This window comes from Saccoglossus kowalevskii, chromosome 13 (genome assembly GCF_978046115.1).
Source record: "Saccoglossus kowalevskii chromosome 13, keSacKowa6.1, whole genome shotgun sequence".
Lineage (NCBI taxonomy): Eukaryota > Metazoa > Hemichordata > Enteropneusta > Harrimaniidae > Saccoglossus > Saccoglossus kowalevskii.
The window spans coordinates 26620914-26642030 of NC_140653.1; the positions used below are offsets into that span (position 1 = coordinate 26620914).

Sequence of the window (21117 nt, forward strand, 5' to 3'; positions counted from 1 at the left end):
CAAACTCAAAACTCGTCTTATTTCAATTTCGAACACGCAAGACGACTTAAGTTAAAACCAACACTTACGATTCCTGGATAGGGAGATCATATGAGTAAACGTTTCTAGGATATACACATGGAAGATGAAACAATCAGTTAACTAACTTGCTATTTTGCTTTAAATGGTTACACAAAACAAACAAAACTGCTGTAAGATGCATCTGCTGTTACATTACAATACAATTAGTCGACATGCATTGTATTCTGTTACAAAACATAACATTTCATGACATGATATGACACTATATCACATTTCGTTCTCATCATTACATTTTGTCGACTTCCATGATTCTGCGTTACATTGTATCATGTTATATTGCGTTACGTTACACCACAATACATAACATCATTTACATAACATCACACTAAATCACATTATCTTGAATTGCATTGCACTACACTTCACATGGTATTACATTTCATCAAAACATTATATTTGCTCGGCTTGAATTGTATTACCTTGCATCAAATAACAATTCATTGTTTAACGTTACATTACATAATAATGGGCTTATTTGTATTGTATTATGTTACACTACATTATAACTCATCGGCTTGCATTCTATTACGTTACATTCCAATATAACTGATCGATTTGCATTGTATTACAATACCTTACACTATAACTGGTCGACTTGCATTGTATTACAATACCTTACACTATAACTGATCGATTTGCATTGTATTACAATACATTCCAATATAACTGATCGATTTGCATTGTATTACAATACCTTACACTATAACTGATCGACTTGCATTGTATTACAATACATTACATTATAACTGATCGACTTGCATTGTATTACAATACATTACATTATAACTGATCGACTTGAATTGTATTACAATACATTACATTACATTATAACTGACCGACTTACATTGTATTACGCTACACTACATTATAACTGATCGACTTGCATTGTATTACGTTACATTACATTATAACTGATCGACTTGCATTGTATTATGTTAAACTACATTAAAACTGATCGACTTGCATTGTATTACGTCACACTACATTATAACTGATTGACTTGCATTGTATTACGCTACACTAATTTATAACTGGTCGACTTGCATTGTATTAAGTTACACTACATTATAACTGATCGAATCGCATTGTATTACAGAACATTACATTATAACTGATCGAATCGCATTGTATTACGTTACACTGCTTTATGACTGATCGAATTGCATTGTACTAGTATTGTGATTACATCATGTTACATTACATTTGATCGGCTCTCATTTATTGCGTTACATAACATCATGTATCACTGTACTACGTTACATGCCATCATGTTACAGTACGTTAAATTTGATCGGCATACACTACACAACACAGTGGCGGATCCAGCAAAATGTATTGGGGTGGGGGGGGGGGTTTTTCCAAGCTTCGCTTAAGATATACGGAGCGTAAATCGCAGAAACGCTATGCGTGATCCAGATGGTATGAATCGTCATGCGTTTGGGGGGGACTGGCCCCCCTCTGGATCCGCCACTGACACAACACAACACAACGCAACGCAATGCAACATAACACAACACAACACAACACAACACAACACAACACAACACAACACAACACAACACAACACAACACAACACAACACAACGCAACGCAACGCAACGCAACGCAACGCAACGCAACGCAACGCAATGCAATGCAACGCAACGCAATTATTACGAATATAAAACCAATTGATTACAGCTTACGAAAATACCCCTTGTCGACTCTCTATAACATATACATACATTTCACTGGACTGTAACTCGCTCAGATAGTCTGATAAATTGTTAAAATCCCTGGCTATGGCGATATCATCAACGCAGGATATGTCATAAAACAAAGGCGAATATCGCAATATGTCGCGTCAAAATCATTCTGTCTATAATTAAAGCGCGGTGGTCATCGCACAGCGCGTGTTCGAATTTCATGTAAATAAATAATGTACTTTACACGCGTTGTATACGTCGCTATGTTTTCGATATCGAACAGGACGCGACACAACGACTACCGCCCTTTACAGTAAAATAGTAAAACCGTTTACAGTAAAACAGTTTACAGTAAACAGTAAAATAATGTGTCCTATAAGTAGCGGTTCCAATTGAACCGCAATGAAAACACCCCTCATACATGATTTGAACACAATTATGTTTTATTATTGTACAATCATACAAATAAAATGCAGCTTTAATTATGTTTAATCAGTCAGAACAATGTAGTATGTTTCATCTGTATGTTTTGAAATATTCACTGTGGCAATACATTTTTATCAGTTCGTTGGCAGGGGTTGTTTTTCTTGTATGAATCGTAAATACGCAGAAATACGACTGATGGGTTTTTACGTTTACATTGTATAAAAGAATGTTTAGTGAAATCATCTGCCTCATTTGCGATTACTCTCCCAATTGCACCATGTTTGAAGCGCAACAGTTGTCGCACAGCGACGTTTTCGACATGGGTCCCATGTGACGTATACGACGCGAGTAGCGAACAATTTGTTTACGCAAAATTAGAAGCGCACTTTAACGCACAGATTGACGATTGTGGCGCTATGTAATGACTGTGGCGCTATGTGATGACTGTGGCGCTATGTGATGACTGTGGCGCTATGGATTTGGCGGAATTGGCATATACAATGCTGAATTTAGTTTTGAGTTGTAATTTGCATAAACCCATTAAGACATAATAAAATAAAAGTATAATACATTATTTGTATTATATTCGAATATTACTATATGTTTGAATATCAACATAATGTATGGCATTAACACAGTTATGTGGAAATTTACTAATAGTATTTATGTTAATTTGTTTATCTCTGACATTTAATTGGTCAACGTGTAATAAAACAAAATGTAATTTTTAAAAATCTCGTCACGTTGACAACCGCCCACTATTATTGAATATCACACTTGTTCAAAGGAGTGCTCGGCCCTTCAATCGTAAATGACGTCATCACGACATTCGAAGGTACTCCTTGGGTGACTTGATTTGGTTGTTGACCCCCTGCATACACGTTGTAAACACCGGGCTCTATCATCCACTGCGTGGTGTATATCGCCATCATGCGGGGGAGGACGGCAAAGTGCACGGTGGCACTCGCACTTGGCTCAATTTCTCGTACGCGGCGGAATCCCACTAGTTGTAACTTTGGCACTGTGACAGATGCATTGCTCCAACTTATGTACACCTGCATCACCTATATAATACAAAAAGTTTAGATTAAAAGATTAATATTTCATGTTTATCATATTTATTTTTAGTTCAGTGTGAGCGGCTTCCAAGTGGTACAATAGTTAAAACCGTTTCCACCTTCAACTACAGTAACTGCAGATATGCATTTCGTTAGGTTTATGTAGCTACAATGACGTCAACATGACGTCAGTAATAAGTGTAAGCATATAACAAATCTTTCTATAACATTTGACGAAAGAAAAATAAAAAACTATCGATGTTTTGGACAGTGTGTACCACATGATTTGACGTCATGGAAGAGAACGTGACTTATAGGATCGATGTATTATTTGTTGCGATTATTTAATTAAATATATTGTACGACCAATATGATCAACAGGATAGGTACTGACACGCTCAGGCACAATTGCCAGACAATTCATACGTCTCATTTTAGTTTATATTGTATTTATTGAACATATCAACAAATTGGCCTAAAAACTGAAAGCAATCTTTAAAAACTTGGAATTATTCAAATTGCATAGATAACTTTAATATCAAAAATATATGGTCACGAGAAAATATGACGATCTAACGAAATATATCTCCGAAGTGTGATAAAAACTTCGAGTCGGCATCAGTTCCGTTACACTGGTACTAGTAATACAAATTATGGCTCACCTCATCTCCAGGGAAGTCTCCCACGTTGGTCACAGTGAGTGGTATAGTGACGGTGTCACACGACTTGATGACCGTCGGCGATGCGCTCGTATTGTAGTATTTGAAGAGGGTGTATGAAAGCCCGAACCCGAACGGAAATAGCGGATCGGCGTCAGAATATCGATACGTTCTGCCTTTCATTGTGTAATCCGTCATTGGGGGTACCTGTGTGACAACGGTATTACATGTAGCACAATAATTGTATTGTCTTGTATCGAGTACATAGTATCGAATTGCATCATGATATTGCATCGTATCGTACCGCATCGCACTGCATCGCATCGCATCGCATCGCACTGAACCACACGGCGTCGCATTGCAACGCACCTCTTTGCGTGATATCGGATCGCATATCACCCAACCACATCATACCGCATATCGTACTGTATTGTCATGTCAACTTACTTGCTCCATTGATCTGGGCCATGTCATTGGCAACCTTCCGGCTGGATTACTCTCAGGCGAAGTGTTCATAAACATCCTGTACAACGCGTCACCCGTGGCTTGTGCCGGAAAGAAGCACGCTACGATCGTCTGAACTGCCGGGTTCTCGACTGCCCAGGATACATCTAGTGGCCCGGCGTTGAATAGTAACAGAATAACAGGTTTGCTACCGGCTGAAGAAAGCATTTTGAAAGGTATTATGGATAATATTGGTACATACCTATGAGGATTATGATTTATCTTGAACAAAACACACAGTTTCGAGCACAGTCTTCGTTAACGTGTGCCATAAAAACAAAGTAAATTTGGACGCGATATACATGTACTATATGTAATCTCAGTGCTTGCCGACGCTGAGTTGGCACAAGTATAGTCTCCCGGAAAGCCAGCGAACACCACTGACTAAATCTACAACGCTGAGCCGATGAAGACCAGGTTAGAGACATCAGATCACATGTTACATATACATATACATGTACTTGAATAGTGATAGTCGTCGCGACAGCCGTGTTTGATAGGTGTTCCGTGTGACGTGTATACATTGTATTTTTGCGCGAACTTCAAATAGTGATCATATTGCTAAGTGATTATATTGAACGTACCAAATTTCACAGCATCTTGGAGTAAAGACAGTTGTTTCCCAGGCAACGCCAATTCATGACGATCGTTCCCTTCTGATTCGATGTCTGTACCTGAAATAACATACCACGTGACACATTATGACAAGCAAGTTTATTCATATACGAAGTGAACCATATAGGAAATCAAGTTCGTAAATTAACATAAAAGATATATTTACTTGTACTTTTAGAACGTCCACAACCTTAGATTATCGACATGCTTACCTGTTCCAACGCAGACCACCACCATATCAGCCCCCGAAACTGCGCTCTTTACTTGGCCTGAGTCGTATTTCCGACATTTGGGATTATCGCAGCCCGATGCATAGGAAGTGTTGCCCGCCAATCGTGCAAGTCCATTGCGGGGTGTGACCGTGTAGTTGTTAGGAGTCGCAGAATAGTCGCCATAGAGGGCGTCCACGTTGTCGGCCAGAGGACCAACGACCTATTTAAGGAAATGTACAAGTACAATGATGCATCAATATGTAGTTTTTGCAATGTATTTCTCGTTGGATGTAGACGCGGTAATTTTGATAATGTCACGGAGGTGGAAGGAGGCGTAGAGGTAAACGCTCCAAGACTGATATGCACTAAAAGCTGTTCTCATGATGGATTCACATCGCCTACACCGTGGTCTCATCCTGCGTTCTGTATAATCTGCCAACATTTAGTCTACTCATCGTGACTCACCGCAAAATTTGTGTAGTAAACTTTGAAAAAAAAGCAATGGTAAATAGTATACCTTATGTATTCAATCATCCATGAATCAAACTTCAAAACAATAACGGTATCTTCGGGAAATTAATATTACATTTTTACTGCAATGTGTCAAAATTAAGGAATAAGTAATTTCATGCATTCTTAATCAAAGGGGCTGTTGTTAAATGACATTCAATAATAAGAGCTTGAAGGTGAATTAATAACGTATTCTCATGTTCTACCTGATACCACAAACTTTGATCATTTCTAAGCACACTTTACCCACAATCCTTTGCTGGGCAATCAAAATAGTGGACTACATAATACTGATGAAAAGTTTAATATCTGTAAGTTGCATTCTCTTACATTTATGGAGCTCTTTCATCTGGGAGTATTATGTTGTTTGCTTTGAAAGACCCGGTCTTGACCCTTAGTATGGGCTAACGAAGTGCGCGCGAACGTTTGTATTCAATATCTATTTGGAAGATTTACTATTATAATATTCATATTCTGAATAATTAATCTTAAGAAAAATCTGGCAACGAGACTCTATCTACTTCTTGTTATACCGCAACCTACAATTTCTAAATTTGTTTTAGTATTGTTTTATAACCATAGAACTAATGTGCATACCTTCCTGGTTACTGTACTGGGTATTAGTAATCATAGTCATAGACTGAATATATGTATAGTTTTAGTGTTTCTTAGCCCGTACTAAGTAATGTTCTCTCTCGTGTGTGAACGCAATTTGGTATAGCCGATATTTAAACATATGAGATTGGCTAGTGTTGGTAAGTGTAGCCTGAACACATCTATTATATCATCGTTATTATCGTATAACTATATAGACAACACATTCCGATTACTCATCTTGTATTGACAGATATAAGTACCTACAGCAAGATTGTTGACAGAGCCCTTAAGAGGGAGTGTGCGGCCGTCGTTTTTCAGCAGTACGATTGTCTTGAGGGCGGTCTTCACGGCAAGTTCCCTGTGGCCGTCAGATAAGACAATAGATAGATCAAGCTGTTTGAAAGGATTCATTTTGACGGGGTCGAACTCGCCCAGTCTCATTCTGGTATAGAAAAGGGGTTTGATCCGTTCCATGAGGGTCTGGTTGCTGATTCTCTTTAATTTGAAACCATTTTTGATTTGTAGGAAGGTAGGGTGGGATCCACCGCCAAGTTCCAGATTGCAACCGGAGTTCACAGATGCGATGGCGGTTTCCAAGGCGTCCAGTCTGTAGTGGTGACGTGTGTAGATGTTCTCAATGGCACCGGCATCGCTGACGATGTAGCCGGTGAAGTTCCACTCCTTTCGTAAGACGTCGATCAACAGCTCGCTGTTAGCACAAGCCGGTACACCGTTGATTCTGAAAGCATATGTGAGTAAAGGGTGGTCAATCATTAACTAAAGATAGAATAAAAATAAAAATCAGTAAATACTAGTATGACTAGGTAAGGTATCAACTATTCCTGTAATCAGTGCATATTCATAGCATGAATAGTGTACCGAAACCAAAATAAAGCTTCGAAAGTTTCTAATCACTTGAACTTGTAAAGTAGTCAGTTCTAAAAATCTAATGAGTTTCTCTGTGTACGGTATATTACTAAAACATGTACAAAATGTCTTACAATTGCCCGCAAATTGTTCTACAGTTGGGGTTTTCGAATAAGTTCATTCATTCATAAGTTCGGCGTGTACACACACCTGGACTATGAACACCCATACCTGTTGTAGCTGCACATCAAACTGTATGTCCCTGCTTTGACGCACTCGTGGAACGCTGGTAGAAACGTCATTCTCCAGTCTCTTTCAGACACCTGTATGAGACAGTCACGTTAGAAGAGAACGGTGGAAACTTATAGAGACTCTTCTTCGCGCTACATCACAACGCCCTCTATCGACCAACATCTTTCCGGAGCGCTGTACAGCAATGTGTTAGCATCCACGACTGACACGAATTTTAAGAATTACATGTACTAGAAACTTTCAGACTGGTTACAGCGGATAGTGGATTGGGGGGGGGGCAATTATGCGAGTATGTGCGCCAGCACATGTCATACATTAGCTTTTAACAGTAAGGATCCCGCGAATCAGTTTGAAAAAAAAACAAAAACATTATTAGTGGGGGCTTTATTTAACCGGTCATAGTGTCATTGCCTCATTCCTAACGTATTTCACTCTCACCTTAGCATTGAAGGAGAATCTTGAAACGGGAATATTTTCTGGTCCTCCATGCACGTTGAAATGTTTGCAGCCTGCGTTGGCGATCAGATATCTAGGGTGGTCGCCCTGGAGTCCGTGAACGAATGCTCTGGCAAGCTCGCCGCTCAGGTACGGATCCTCGCCGTACGTTTCCTGTGAATGGTAACAAATTCAATGAAATTATATTGTATTATTTCAAGAAATCAAGAAATCGTTCGTTGGCCTGGTGTTTGAAATTCACTTGTGGTTGTCATTACGTCTGCGTGAAAGTCATGTGACTTTTTGAGGATGTTCAAATTTTATTTTAATGATAAAGAAAAACAAGATTAAAGAGCGGCAGTCGTCACGCCACGCATGCGCGAGATATATGGTCTCATATAAACACAACGAGTACAAACTGAGACGTATTTTTAGTGATTGGAAGGTATCGAAGGAGTAACCGGCGGTGATTAGTGCAAGTCGCGCCAAGCTCAAATCTCATACTTCCATTTTCCATTAGAAGAGCGCATTTGACTGTGAGAAAATCAATGTTTATCAACACAAATGTCGCACATGCGCAGCACGACGACTGCCGCCCTTTAAAAAGGGCCTATAAACATGGGTTTATCGTTAAACATTGCCGATGAATGCAGTTTTGAGAAACGTTACGCGACATGACAATGTTGATTGGATAGGACAATTTAAAATAAAATAATCTTTAGATAAAATGTAAAATAACAATATTACTGGGATACCTGATTCCTACCCCAAAGTGGATGTCTTGCGATGTTTAAAACGGGACTGAAACAACTCACACCCTTATGGTTTTCGTACTCCCCACGACGCTCGTAGTCATTGTTCTTCGCCCGTACTTCGATGGCCGTTGTCCTGGCAACGTCAAATATTGTATCAAAGCTAGAAAAGAAAAGCGCAATAAAATGCCATGAAAACTGAATCTCCAAATTGAATTTGTTCCAATAACACACATGATGAATCGCTTATGTAATGTAAATGGGTGCAAGTTACTCAGTTCAAGGAATTGTTTTGATTGTGGATGTCAGTAAACTAAAATGCCATTCAATAAAAATAGAAATTCTGAATGACGAACGACTCCACAGCCAAACAGAGTTGTTTATTTCAAAGAAATTACTTATACCCACCATTTTGACGTCACAGAAGAGCTGCGTCGCCAGAGGGCGCGATTTAAATAATAGGAATGTGTATTAGTTGTATGGAGACACTATGATTAACGTTGAGTATTGTATTGGTATTCCTTTTCGATAGTGCATATCAGGCATTCACATAGGGTTAGTGTTTTTCATGAACAGTTAAACGCGCATGAGTTTTGAAATAATAGTACGTACCAATAATTATTTAGTTTAAAATCCTGGTGAGGGGAAGGAAAATATTCGGTGAATAAATATCCATGCGTGTACAGATGTGACCAAAGAACTGGACCCATTTTTAGACAGAAATAATGAAAAACAAACAGGGTAAAATACCATACCCCTTTTCTGATAGAAGTGGTGAATATGGGACCCCTATTTGGCGGTACATATACATATAGAACTTCAAAGTGAGTATCCCCGGGGGGGGGGGAGGAGCCAACAACGCCAGGCCAACTCATGACCAAATATACACAATTTTAAAAAGCTGTATTTGTTTAATTAATTGCCACCGTCGATAAAGCATTCAACTTACTCGAATGAAGCTGCCAACCCTAATGCCTGTGGAAAAGCTGTAGCAGGACCAGCGTCAGAGTCTCCCCGCAGGCACTCAGTAGACCATTCGTACGGCTTTATACCCAGTCGGTCAATGGAGGGGGCGGGGCTGCTCAAAGCCATCTGGTCGGTGATTTCGTCTACTGTTAGACGAGTAATCAAATCGTTTACCCGGTCGTCCCAGGAGAGCGATGGGTCTTGGAACGGGTAATCCGTGCAATTCCCCGGCAACCAGTAGCCGAAGAGCATGCACACCAACACCTTGAGTGTTGCCGACTTCATCTTATAACGTAGACAGCTCGAGAACGTGTTTTGCAAACTTACTGCTATAGAGGGGTGTATTTTCTTTAGTACATAATACTTATCAACACAATTCTAGTTAATATTTGACATGATATATCGAAGTTGAATATCCGGGCGACCAACAATCGGGACATTGAATCTGTCGACCGAAGTCTAAATGATATCGTTCCAGCATTTTTAATTCAATCGTAGAAATACTGATCATCACACCGGTCTTCAAATTTGAAGGGCGTTAATTTTCCCTGAAACATTTTCACAGTATACATGTTGGATTTTTATTTAACTCTATTTTGTTTTTGTTTATTACAAAAAAGCATGAAGTGATGAGAAGTGAAAAAAAATGTTGAGTACACAATTACTATAGGATATCTTTCCTAACAGAACACTTCCTTGCAGCACATACATTTGTAACTATCTTGTATCTGGGCGGGGGTATTATTGCTCGATAAACTTCATTACTAGGACTAGTTTATAACAAGAAACTTTATTAGTTCCTTTTAAACTACATTAAAAAAATAGAAACAAAATTGCCCCCTGTATACATTTGAAACAGGGTAGTGGGTCTCAGCCGGAGTTATATGCTAACCCTCTTTCCACCTGCCAATGACCAGAGGTAAGATCAAACTTAGCATTACCAAAAGCATTTAGCAAAGACCTCGTCAATCCTTGGTAGGGGAAAGGAATCTTGTACAGCGTGAGCTTTTAAAACGTGGGAGTCGTCACCTGCGCATGCGTCAGGTGTCCATAGCGTGTCATTGTTTACAAACAAGCGTCTACCCATGAGCTTTTGCGTTCTTCGCGTGTGTAAGTTGTTATCATCGCTTGGGGCTCAATCCCGCGCGTGTGCAGGTGATGACCCTCCCAATTTAACTGACAATATTCTGACTCATATTCTCACTGTACTATCTTTCTTACGTCCCAGAACTATGAGTGAAGCGTACGGTAATTAACCGGGTTGTTTAGCACCTGACTCCTCCATGTCTTCAATAGTGTGGTGGACCGTACATCACTCTCACTGCAGCACGGCCCTCACTTCACGTAAAGTACGGCGAGTGGAGCGTGAAAATAATAATTTATGATGCGAATGGTTTGAAGGATTACTTTACTTCATTCTCGTACATATTGTAAATACAGAATTCAGAATTCAGACGTCACATAATAATCTCGCAAAAAATCTGATATGAATCAACAATTTACACAAAATATTACATCGTACATGACCTCAATCACCCCATAGACCAATCGGTCTAGGCTCAAAGTTAGATGGTTTGAATAACTAATATAAAATAAAAAAAAGATTAGGATGATATCGTTTATAAATACAGAATTCAAAACCATGTGTTGTGTCAAGCGGGGGAAGTCCCTAGCCATGATCTTGACACAGAGGGCGACATACATTGTTTTATATCCAACTTAATTAAACATTAAAAGAAATTGCAATTTTGTAATGTATAAAAAACAATAAAATTAAAGAATACTACATATTAATGCAAGTGATACCCGGCCACAGTAAATACTACCATTAAAAATGCCATTTGCGCGAATCTACAATAAAAACAGTAATATAAACTGCTCGAAACGTCCAGCTATTTTCTATGACAACGATTGACAAATATGATCTATTACATCAGTGGCGGCGGTACTGGGGCCCTCCAAAATCAAGCTGAAACCCTTTGTGTCAGCAAAATTTGCCCCTCAAAATGCAGGAAATAGCGTTTCAGAGGGTCTAGATTTCATTTTTTAAGGGGAAGCATGCCTCCGGACCCCCTGATAAGGTCGTGCCTTCGGCGCGAGGTTGATGAGCAGATCTCGCCCCTCCATGTAAAAGTTCATGCCACCAACATTGTACATATTATGTAATATACTACATTGTTCAAGATCTACGTTTGGAATTCTATTTCCTGTACAAGATCATTGAACACTTCTACATGAAGAAGGATTCTTCTACTTTTAGCTACAAATAATCAGCTATTTTAAACTAAACCCACCACATTTTATTTCATTAACTTATCGAATGGTGCGCGAATATTGAAAAAAACTAATTTTTAAAAAACTGAATATTATAAACACATGTTCCGTTATATATGAATATGATTTGATTGTACTGATTGGATATACACAGTACAAATATCGCTGGTATATACATGTCAAAAGTAAACTTCACTTAGTGAAAAATACACATCGGTATTTATTGATAACTGAATGTACTCGATATGTACTGTGATCAAAACGTGTGTGCATGCATGACATTTGTATTCATTGGCACTGGGACAAAGGAGTCGTGCTTCCGTCGACAGTAAAATGACCCCGGAGAACATTGGACGGTACTTTGGTTGACTGGTGAGGTTGCTGACCCCCAGCGTAGACTGTATAAACACCGGGTTCGATGACCCATTTGTTGGTGTACACAGCCATTAAACGAGGAGCGATTGTAATGGCGATGTTCACAGACTTTTTGGACTGCAATCGCGTTCGGCTCACGCCAACAAGTTGCCACTTCGGTACTGGGATTGAAGCGTTTCCCCAGCTCATATAAAATTGGGTGACCTACGAAAAAAGCAAATATTATTGGATACATGTAAACATTTTGCAATAATAATAATAATAATCAAATTTTTTATATTCATATTTATATATGTTGTAAGGTAACACATGCCCGGTCACACTTATATATATATATAGAGAGAGCAGAAGGGTTCACACAGCTGAACCTTGAAATGCACTGTTCCTATATAGAGCGCCCTCTAGTGACAGGGCGCATCTGTGACGTCAAAATACTAGTATTGGGTGAAGGCAATGTCGTTCAAAATCGACAAATATATTTGGTTGTGTAGTAGTCCGTTATCTAGAATATAACTAAATCTCTCAAAAACATAATTTACTAATGAACGAATACAAATTAAAACGATATCAACGTTTTGAATTGAACGACTCTCGTCATTGAAATGCTTCGTCAATAGAGGACGCTGTCTCTAGAAACACATTACCTCGTCTCCTGGTACATCACCAGTATTTTTCAGCAAGACAGCTATATTGATTGAACTGCAAGGTTTAATCGGTGTGAACGGAGTAATTATCAAGTCATTGTAGTGAAATGTAGTATATGATAAACCATATCCAAACGGGAACAGTGGATCTCCGTTGAAATAACGATATGTTCGACCTTCCATGGTGTAGTCTTCCATCGGCGGCACCTGCATACAGGAAATAAGAATCTCCATTGCTGAGTGGGAAGCAGATTGCTTGAAAACAAAAGCTATTTTTTTAGCCAAATGGCGCAGCTGTGACGTCTATTTTGATAGAAGCAAAACACTTTAAAAATACATGTAAGTTCATTTGCAAGCCAAGGATATGTTTTATACATATCTAGGCACTAGCACGAGACGTTTTAAATACTTTAAATGCAATGAAAAGTGGAATTCTTGTTTGAACGTATAAACGATCCCACAAACGACGCTCGATATATACTGAACCTTCCCTTCAATTATTAAAGTTTTCCCAATCTGATTAGTACGGTGTTTATTTTACTTTTGAGTATTTAAAAAAAAAATGTATTTTTTTTATGGTTTTTGTTACTATCCTCGGGCGGAGCTACGTCACGGACGTTCTACGTTGCTAAGACGCGCACCACTGTACCACGTATTTCTATGGGCTTTGTGCGCGCTGCTGTGGAACGCCGGTGGAGCCGGTGAAAACTCGAGAAAACAACACAAACTCAACTTTGAAGTAATCCTGAACAACCAAATCCATATATGTTACACACGTAGGGCTAATCTTGTTACACTGTTCAGGGGACTCTCAACAACCATCGCAAAGTACCGTTTTCTGCGAGTTTTTGGTCTTTGTTTTCACCGCGAGGGTTGCCAGGCGGTAGAAACTGCCCGGATGTCCGCCCTCGAGGATTGGCTTTCGCAATCACCAAAACTTAAACAAATAATAATAATAATAGATCCAAATAAAATAAAATCGAGTCAAATATGCAAATACAAAAATCCAAAACTAGGATCTTATTTTTGTCAGATTGAAGTTTTCCTAAAGTCGTCAACACTGTTGACAGCTTCAACTGAATACGGGTGCATATTAGCAAACTACACCAGGAACTTGTGTTGTTTCTGTGCCGCTTCAATGCCTAGCAACAAAATAAAAATAAATTTAACATAACGAAGATTAATCAAACGCCGTTTCACATACCGCGAAAGAGAATAAGTCACACCAACCGTACCTGACTCATGGATTTTGGCCATGTTATCGGTAGCCTACCACCGGGGTTACTCCCTGGTGAGTTCACAAACAGATGATAGAGCGCCGTGCCAGTGGTCTGTGCTGGGAAGAAACATTCCACTATAACAGGTATGGCAGGGTTACTAACTGCCCACGTGATGTCTAACGGCCCTGCGTTGAAGAGTAACAAAATAACCGGCTTGCCCGCAGCTGTAGAAAATCCATAACAAATGAAAGACACTTGTAAGAATATTGTCTTCACACCCTACCCTTTCCAGTATTTGGTTTGTATGTGTATGTGGCTTCGTTTGATTTTATGATTTTGGTTATATTTTTCCTGCTCTCTCCTTCTTTGGAAAAATGCGATCCTCCATGCACAACCGCTTTCTTGGGCTTAGCGGGTGGGTTTGTTTTCAAAGAGCAATGCAAGAGTATTTAACAAACCTTAGAATCGATATAACAACGTCATTATTATTTATTTATTATAATAATATGTTCAACGCTAAGTTAAAGTATAGCTATGTGAACTAGAGGTGGAAATTGTTGATAGTATGTACGTACGTCATATGTATATGCACGTTAAGTAGCAAAAAGGAAACGGAATTTACCAAATGTGACAGCATCCTTGAGTAGTCTCAGTTGTTGTCCCGGCAACGTGAGCTCGGATCTGTCGTGAGCTTCAGCTTCAACTTTGTTACCTAGTATGAAGAAAACACAACAATGCGTCATTCCGGCCGGGAATTCAGACGACAGCTTTAAATGACAGCAACATCAAATTTGAGACATACCTAGGACATGCAGAAACTTACAAGGGAATCTTGTTTCTCTATAGATTTGTGGCACAGAAATAAATAAAAAGAAAGCGGAATGTATATGAATATGTAAATTGTCTTATTAAATATACGTTGAGTTAATATTTCTAACATTTTAATTCATACATGCTGAAAAAGCCCGGAAAAGAAGTAAGACAACAAATAAATCACGGACGAAAGGATATGAAATTGCCTCCCTTTTCGCGGAATTGATACTGCGCATGCTCAAAGACGTAGCAATCGGAGAACTTGAAACCGGTATATGCTTGAATTATTCAATTAAAATGCTATCAAAATAAGGACAGACAGACAGACAATGAAATTAAGGTATTAAACAAAATCAGCTTTTTTCAAGCTAATCGACCACATACATGCAAATGAAGGCAAGCATGAGTTTGAGATCAAAATTGATTGCTGGATACTATTGCAAAGTATTCACCACCAATCCGGTGAAAGTTTGTTACACTTAAGGAAATACATTTATATCAGCTTTACCGAACGACAAAATCTCTAAATGGAAACACGTCAATGGTTTTAATATTATGCTCAAGACTGTCTTTAGCGACTATTTATTTCTGTATGTATTTAAACATTTAAACACATAATAAATTATTACATTACATTACATTACATTACATTACATTACATTACATTACATTACATTACATTACATTACATTACACACCTGTTCCTAAACACACAACCACCATATCAACCCCGTCAATTGCTTGCTCGGTGCTCTTCGGATCGTATTCGGTACAAGCCGGTGATAGACAACCTGACGCAAATGTGGTAGCAAGTCGCGCAATCTTCGATAAACCATGTCTCGGTGTCACTGTCAGGTTACTGACATCGGGACTGTAACTACCATATATTTCATCTGGACTGTCTCCAAACGGCCCTACAACCTGAATAAAATAAGAAAGAATGAGACATGGTGCGTGGAACTTAGTATGCACCATTCCGCTAGTGACGGAGCGCTTCTATGACGTCAGCTTGACGTTTAGAATATATTAAAGTCTCTCAAAAATCTCCATTGATGGACGTCTACAGATCAGAACAATACCGTATTGAACGGCGTCAGTACGTCATGAAAGAGATTTGTCGCTAGATGGCGCTATTCGTAGGTGACATCTTCTCAAAATGGAAGGCAGAGTAACAACAAAGCTACCATGTATTTCAGAAGTTGTGGGGGAATTTCTTTCGTTTACTACCAGGACAACTAAAACTGTTATCGTGAAATTAACAATATCCATTCAAGAAATGAAGTACGCAAATGAGCTTGAACTTTGACATACTGGTACTTGAAAATCATTCACAATGCACGCACATTTGCGTAATGCAATATTTTGTGAGATACGAAAATAACGGATACGATAAATCACACAACATCCATATTTGATTATCACAATCTCTAGAAAGGAGGGGGTGGCAGAAATATGAATTCTTACAGCAAGTTTGTCAATCTTTTCTTTCAGTGGCAAGAATCTATTCTCATTCTTCAACAACACAAACGACTTCGCAGCCGCTTTCAACGACAACTCCTGATGCTCCTGACTTTGAATAATGGACAGGTCCAGCTTCGAATACGGATTCATTTCCGGTGGGTCGAATTCCCCGAGCCTCATTCTCGTGTAGAAAAGTGGCGAAACTCTCGCTTTGACGGTTTTCATTGTAACATTACCCTGCTTCACCGCCTTGGTGGTCTGCATCATCACATTGTCTTCCAAATTCGACGAGAGTTCCAAATTGAGTCCGCTGTTGACGCACGCGATAGCCGTGTCTAGCATGTCTTTCGTGTAATGGTGAGCATCGTAGACTTTCTCAACTGCTGATTGGTCACTGATGACGTATCCAGTGAAATTCCACTCAGTTCGGAGAATATCAGTGAGAAGTTTCTTATTTGCACAGGCCGGAACTCCATTTATACTAGGGAACACAAAAAAAAAGGTTCGTGAAATTGAAAAGCACATATTACATTTTTGTTTTATATTAAATCAGATCAAATTAAATAATATACAATCTACATACTCGTCACATACCTGTTGTAGCTGCACATCAAACTGTGTGTCCCTGCTTGTATACACTCATGAAACGCTGGTAGGAACGTCATTCTCAAATCTCTGTCAGATACCTGGCAAGGAATAACACAACAGTTTAATTTGATACACAGGTACTTGCATGTAAATGAGTAATTTTGAATAGCCGTTCCTTGTATCCTATAATCACCTTTCAATATGCAAATCATCAGTGTTAATTATTTTAAATGAACTAATGGTGTTGTTTGTGGGTGAAATTGTCGTACTTTTGACTGATATATTACGTATATTGTAATTCGGTCGCCCAACTACACAACTACGCAATCAGCGTGGAATCAGTGATTACCTTTGCATCAAACGTGCTTCTCGATGACGGAATATCCTCGGGACCTGCGTACGCGTCGAAATGTTTACAACCCGCGTTGGCAGTGACGTAACGCGGGTGGTTGCCTTGGAGACCGTTGACGTAACTTGCAGCAAGTGTACCAGACAAATATGGATCTTCTCCGTATGTTTCCTACAATGGAACACAATTATTTTCTCGGAGAAGAGAGTAGGAGATGAACACCCGACAAATCCCAATGTATCAACACAAAGGAAATGGGAAACAGAAACAAATTAAGAAGTATGTTTTTTTGCTTACAATTTGTTTACATAATTAAAAAGAAATTGTTTTTCATTATCATATAAGATTAGTTGTTAAGACAGAAATCTAGAAGACAAAAATACTGCTATTTATAGTAATTTCAGATTCACATTTCTTGGCAGGCCATTCTGAAGTACACAAACACAACATATCGAAAAAATAAGCGAAATTGAATTTTCCTACCTGGATTCTTCCCCATAATGGATGCCTAGCGATGTTAATAACTGGACTGAAACAACTCAAACCTTTGTGATCGCCATATTCCTTGTGCTTGGCATAATTATTGTACTTGGCTCGTACTTCATAGGCCGTGGCATTGGCTATTTGCTCAATAAGCACGGCACTGTAAAAAAAAATGCCGAAATATTATTTTGTGCGCGCTGCAGGTGAGTAAATAATAGTAATACAAATAAAATAAAATTCAAAGACAATAGTATGGCATAATTTCACCACGGACTGACATGTCAACCAATCAACTAAAGATCCATGATTTTCACGTACATTTGCATATTAACGTCATACTCGTATGTCCCATGACGCATTGGTGCAATTCCTGAGATTGCGGAGCATGTTAAGACTTGTTTCGTATTGAGAAATGTACCATATCACGTGATTCGTTAAATGTTGGTTTCATCAATAACCACATGCACACAATTAAATTGTCCCGCAGGTGAGACAAAAAATTGTGATTGTTGATCGAAATCTGTCCCAACACTATTTAAACACTTAAAATTAGCTGGTACCGAAAACAGTGGTTGCTAGGCTTACAATACTTCAAAGAATTATGAAGGTTATTGGAAATCCTGGCGTATATGAATTTAATAATGTTATAACATACACCACGCGCGTATATCCATCATAAAGGACAGACAAAATGCATACCACATAGTTAGACGTCACACTTGACCCCACCCAAAAAATCGTTTAAATTTTAAAGAACATATCGATCTCCACGATTCTCCGTGTTTACGCTGACGTGTATTTAATACTTGTGTTTGGTATCGCATAATCGTAATATAATTATAACGTATAGCAATATACAAATGATGTGTTGGCTACAAACATTGGAGCAGTATTTGTTCGATGGAATTTTCTAATACATGTACGTAAATTTAAAGCAAGGAACGCAATCGCATTTCTTCGAACGAATACTGCTATGTTTAATGCCAAAATAAGTAGTTTTTCTTACAATAAGTCATACCCTAATGTCTGTGTCTGGTGCAATATCGAAAAATAATATATACTAGTAAATATGCTCGAAATCATAAGTTGCATCGATATTCGTATTTGATTTTATTCGGCTTACGACTCGAGTATAGTCGCAATCAGTTGTCAGCTGGCGGATGATTATATATACATATGTAATTATTAACAAAAATCCCCTGCTGGATTTGTCTTTGTTCTGTATATTTTATTAACCGCATTCTGTCTTAATGTGAAATATACATTCACATTAAACCTTTTGTCGTCGTTATTTATTCATTATTATAATCTGCGCATGCCCAGGGACTAAACAATCGACTGGACAAAACTCTTTCATTGGATTCGATTGAAACCCGTATTTATTTGCAAACCATGGCCTAACAAAGACAAGGGTCCAGGGTCACGCAGCGACACAGTCACATGATTTTAGTATGATGTGTGCGTAAACTGATTTCTTGTCGATGTCGATACCAGGTTAAACAAATATGAGAAAATGTACACTTAGTATTGATCACTAAACGTAGGTAATACCATTTGACCAATAATCTGAAAAAATGTATTTCAGTTTTTAAATACCTCATTTACATACCCATAATTAGACAATATTGTTTGCGTGATACATAATAATGATGTGTGTAGCAGGTGGCGGAGGGGGAGGGGTTGTTACCTTACTGACTACAAGGTTAAGCCCAATACAAATTCTGCTATCTATCCTTTAGGGGGCGGTACAGACAAAATAGATAAATGTAGTTATTACAAACTTACTCAAATGTCGCTGCCAGTCCGAATGCCTGTGGGAATGAAGTAGCTGGTCCTGCAGCGACGTCGCCGTGCAAGCATTCTGTATTCCACGAATAGGGACCAATACCGAGGCGATCGATGGGCGGGGCGGGCCCGTTACTCCCAGTGCCTCCCCTAGACATTTGCAGTACGATTTCTTCTAACGTAAGCCTACCGACCAAGTCGTCGACTCGTTCACTCCACGGTAGCGAGGTGTTTCTGAATGGAAAGTCGCCGAGAATCGTGGAGATCAACGAGAACAACACGGAAGTGAACACAACACATTTCCCGGGAGGCGCCATTATCCCGATCTTAATACGGAGGCTCGACTGTCAACAGCACTCGTTGTATTCAAATTAGAATGATCATTTTCAGTGCATGTTCTATTATAATAACAGTTTGCTAGATCAGGTGATTAAGTGCCTGGTGACAGTTTGCACAACGCATGACATGTGTCGACAACTATAAAACTGCCATCTGTGAGGGCGCAACATCACACCACACCGTTCTTCATGTTGAGATCATGTTGAGGGACTGTGCTAACACATAATCTCGAAGTTGAGGGCATTCATAAAAAGTCTCGACCTTACAATTTGATTTATGAATATTAAACTGATGTTACATCTGGCTTCATAGAGGCGTGAATTTGTTTATGGACATTTATGAATATTTATAAAACATTAACACTTCACGCTTAATTCAAATCCAAAGAAGGTGATTTTATTGACTGTAGAGACCATTTGACAACGCCTATTAACCACGAGTCGTTGCATGGTTTATTTGATCATTGGCCGTTTTACTGCCATGAATGCAAAAGTTAGATCTCATCAAATTTGTTTAAAACGTTTAAAATTACATGATTCATTCGCCGAAATTTAAAAGAATGCAAACACAAACAGTATAATTATCGTTCGGCATAGAAAGTAAAATTGAAAAAAAAAACCGCAAAACAAAACGAGCCAGTGTCAAATAAGAGGTTAAAGGTTAACTGACCTCAGTGAAGCTACGTACGGTGGGTATTCATCCGCCAACAATTGTGATTGATCAAGTTGTTTTCAAAATTTATAAATATTTTATATAAAACGAACATGCCTTCATGAAACCCGTTGTACTGTTTTATTGAACTTCAATAATATGAAGTTATTACGAGGATACCTCAAAGTATGCACGAAGACAATACAGCGGTAGTATCGACCGACGCATAGCGGAGGTTGATGCGACGGCGTACTGTCTGTGTACATACTTTGAGGTATTCTCGTAATAACCTTATTATTATACATCTTTTCATTCCAAAGATACATCATGGGAGTGCCGAAATCCAAAAAGTTTAGAACAGAATCAGCGAACGTCTTTGTGTGGAGTCCGGTCAAACCCTGGTGGCAGCCATGTTTGTGTTTATTATTGCTTTATTTTTATTATAGAGGGCGCTTACACGCGTAATCATTCCATATTTAGAATTCGCATTTTCTTACATGCTAGGATGAATATACC

At 38.8% G+C, this 21117-nt stretch overlaps 2 protein-coding genes across 2 annotated transcripts; both read right to left on the reverse strand.

Moving 5' to 3' along the window:
* Window positions 1-2953: 2953 nt before the first annotated feature.
* Window positions 2954-9904, reverse strand: LOC100375395 (uncharacterized). Its single transcript, XM_006823334.1, has 10 exons — window positions 9603-9904; window positions 8657-8816; window positions 7905-8075; window positions 7446-7537; window positions 6612-7086; window positions 5241-5460; window positions 4998-5087; window positions 4357-4568; window positions 3913-4116; window positions 2954-3256 (listed from the first exon to the last, which is right to left on the reverse strand). The coding sequence occupies exons 1-10, from the start codon at window positions 9902-9904 to the stop codon at window positions 2954-2956; spliced, it is 2229 nt and encodes a 742-aa protein (XP_006823397.1).
* Window positions 9905-11010: 1106 nt separating this feature from the next.
* LOC102810079 (uncharacterized) lies at window positions 11011-20082 on the reverse strand. The gene is made up of 10 exons (XM_006823329.3): window positions 19612-20082; window positions 17827-17986; window positions 17344-17514; window positions 17001-17092; window positions 16410-16887; window positions 15644-15866; window positions 14755-14844; window positions 14148-14356; window positions 12913-13119; window positions 11011-12472 (listed from the first exon to the last, which is right to left on the reverse strand). The coding sequence occupies exons 1-10, from the start codon at window positions 19926-19928 to the stop codon at window positions 12182-12184; spliced, it is 2238 nt and encodes a 745-aa protein (XP_006823392.1). The 5' UTR covers window positions 19929-20082; the 3' UTR covers window positions 11011-12181.
* Window positions 20083-21117: the final 1035 nt, after the last annotated feature.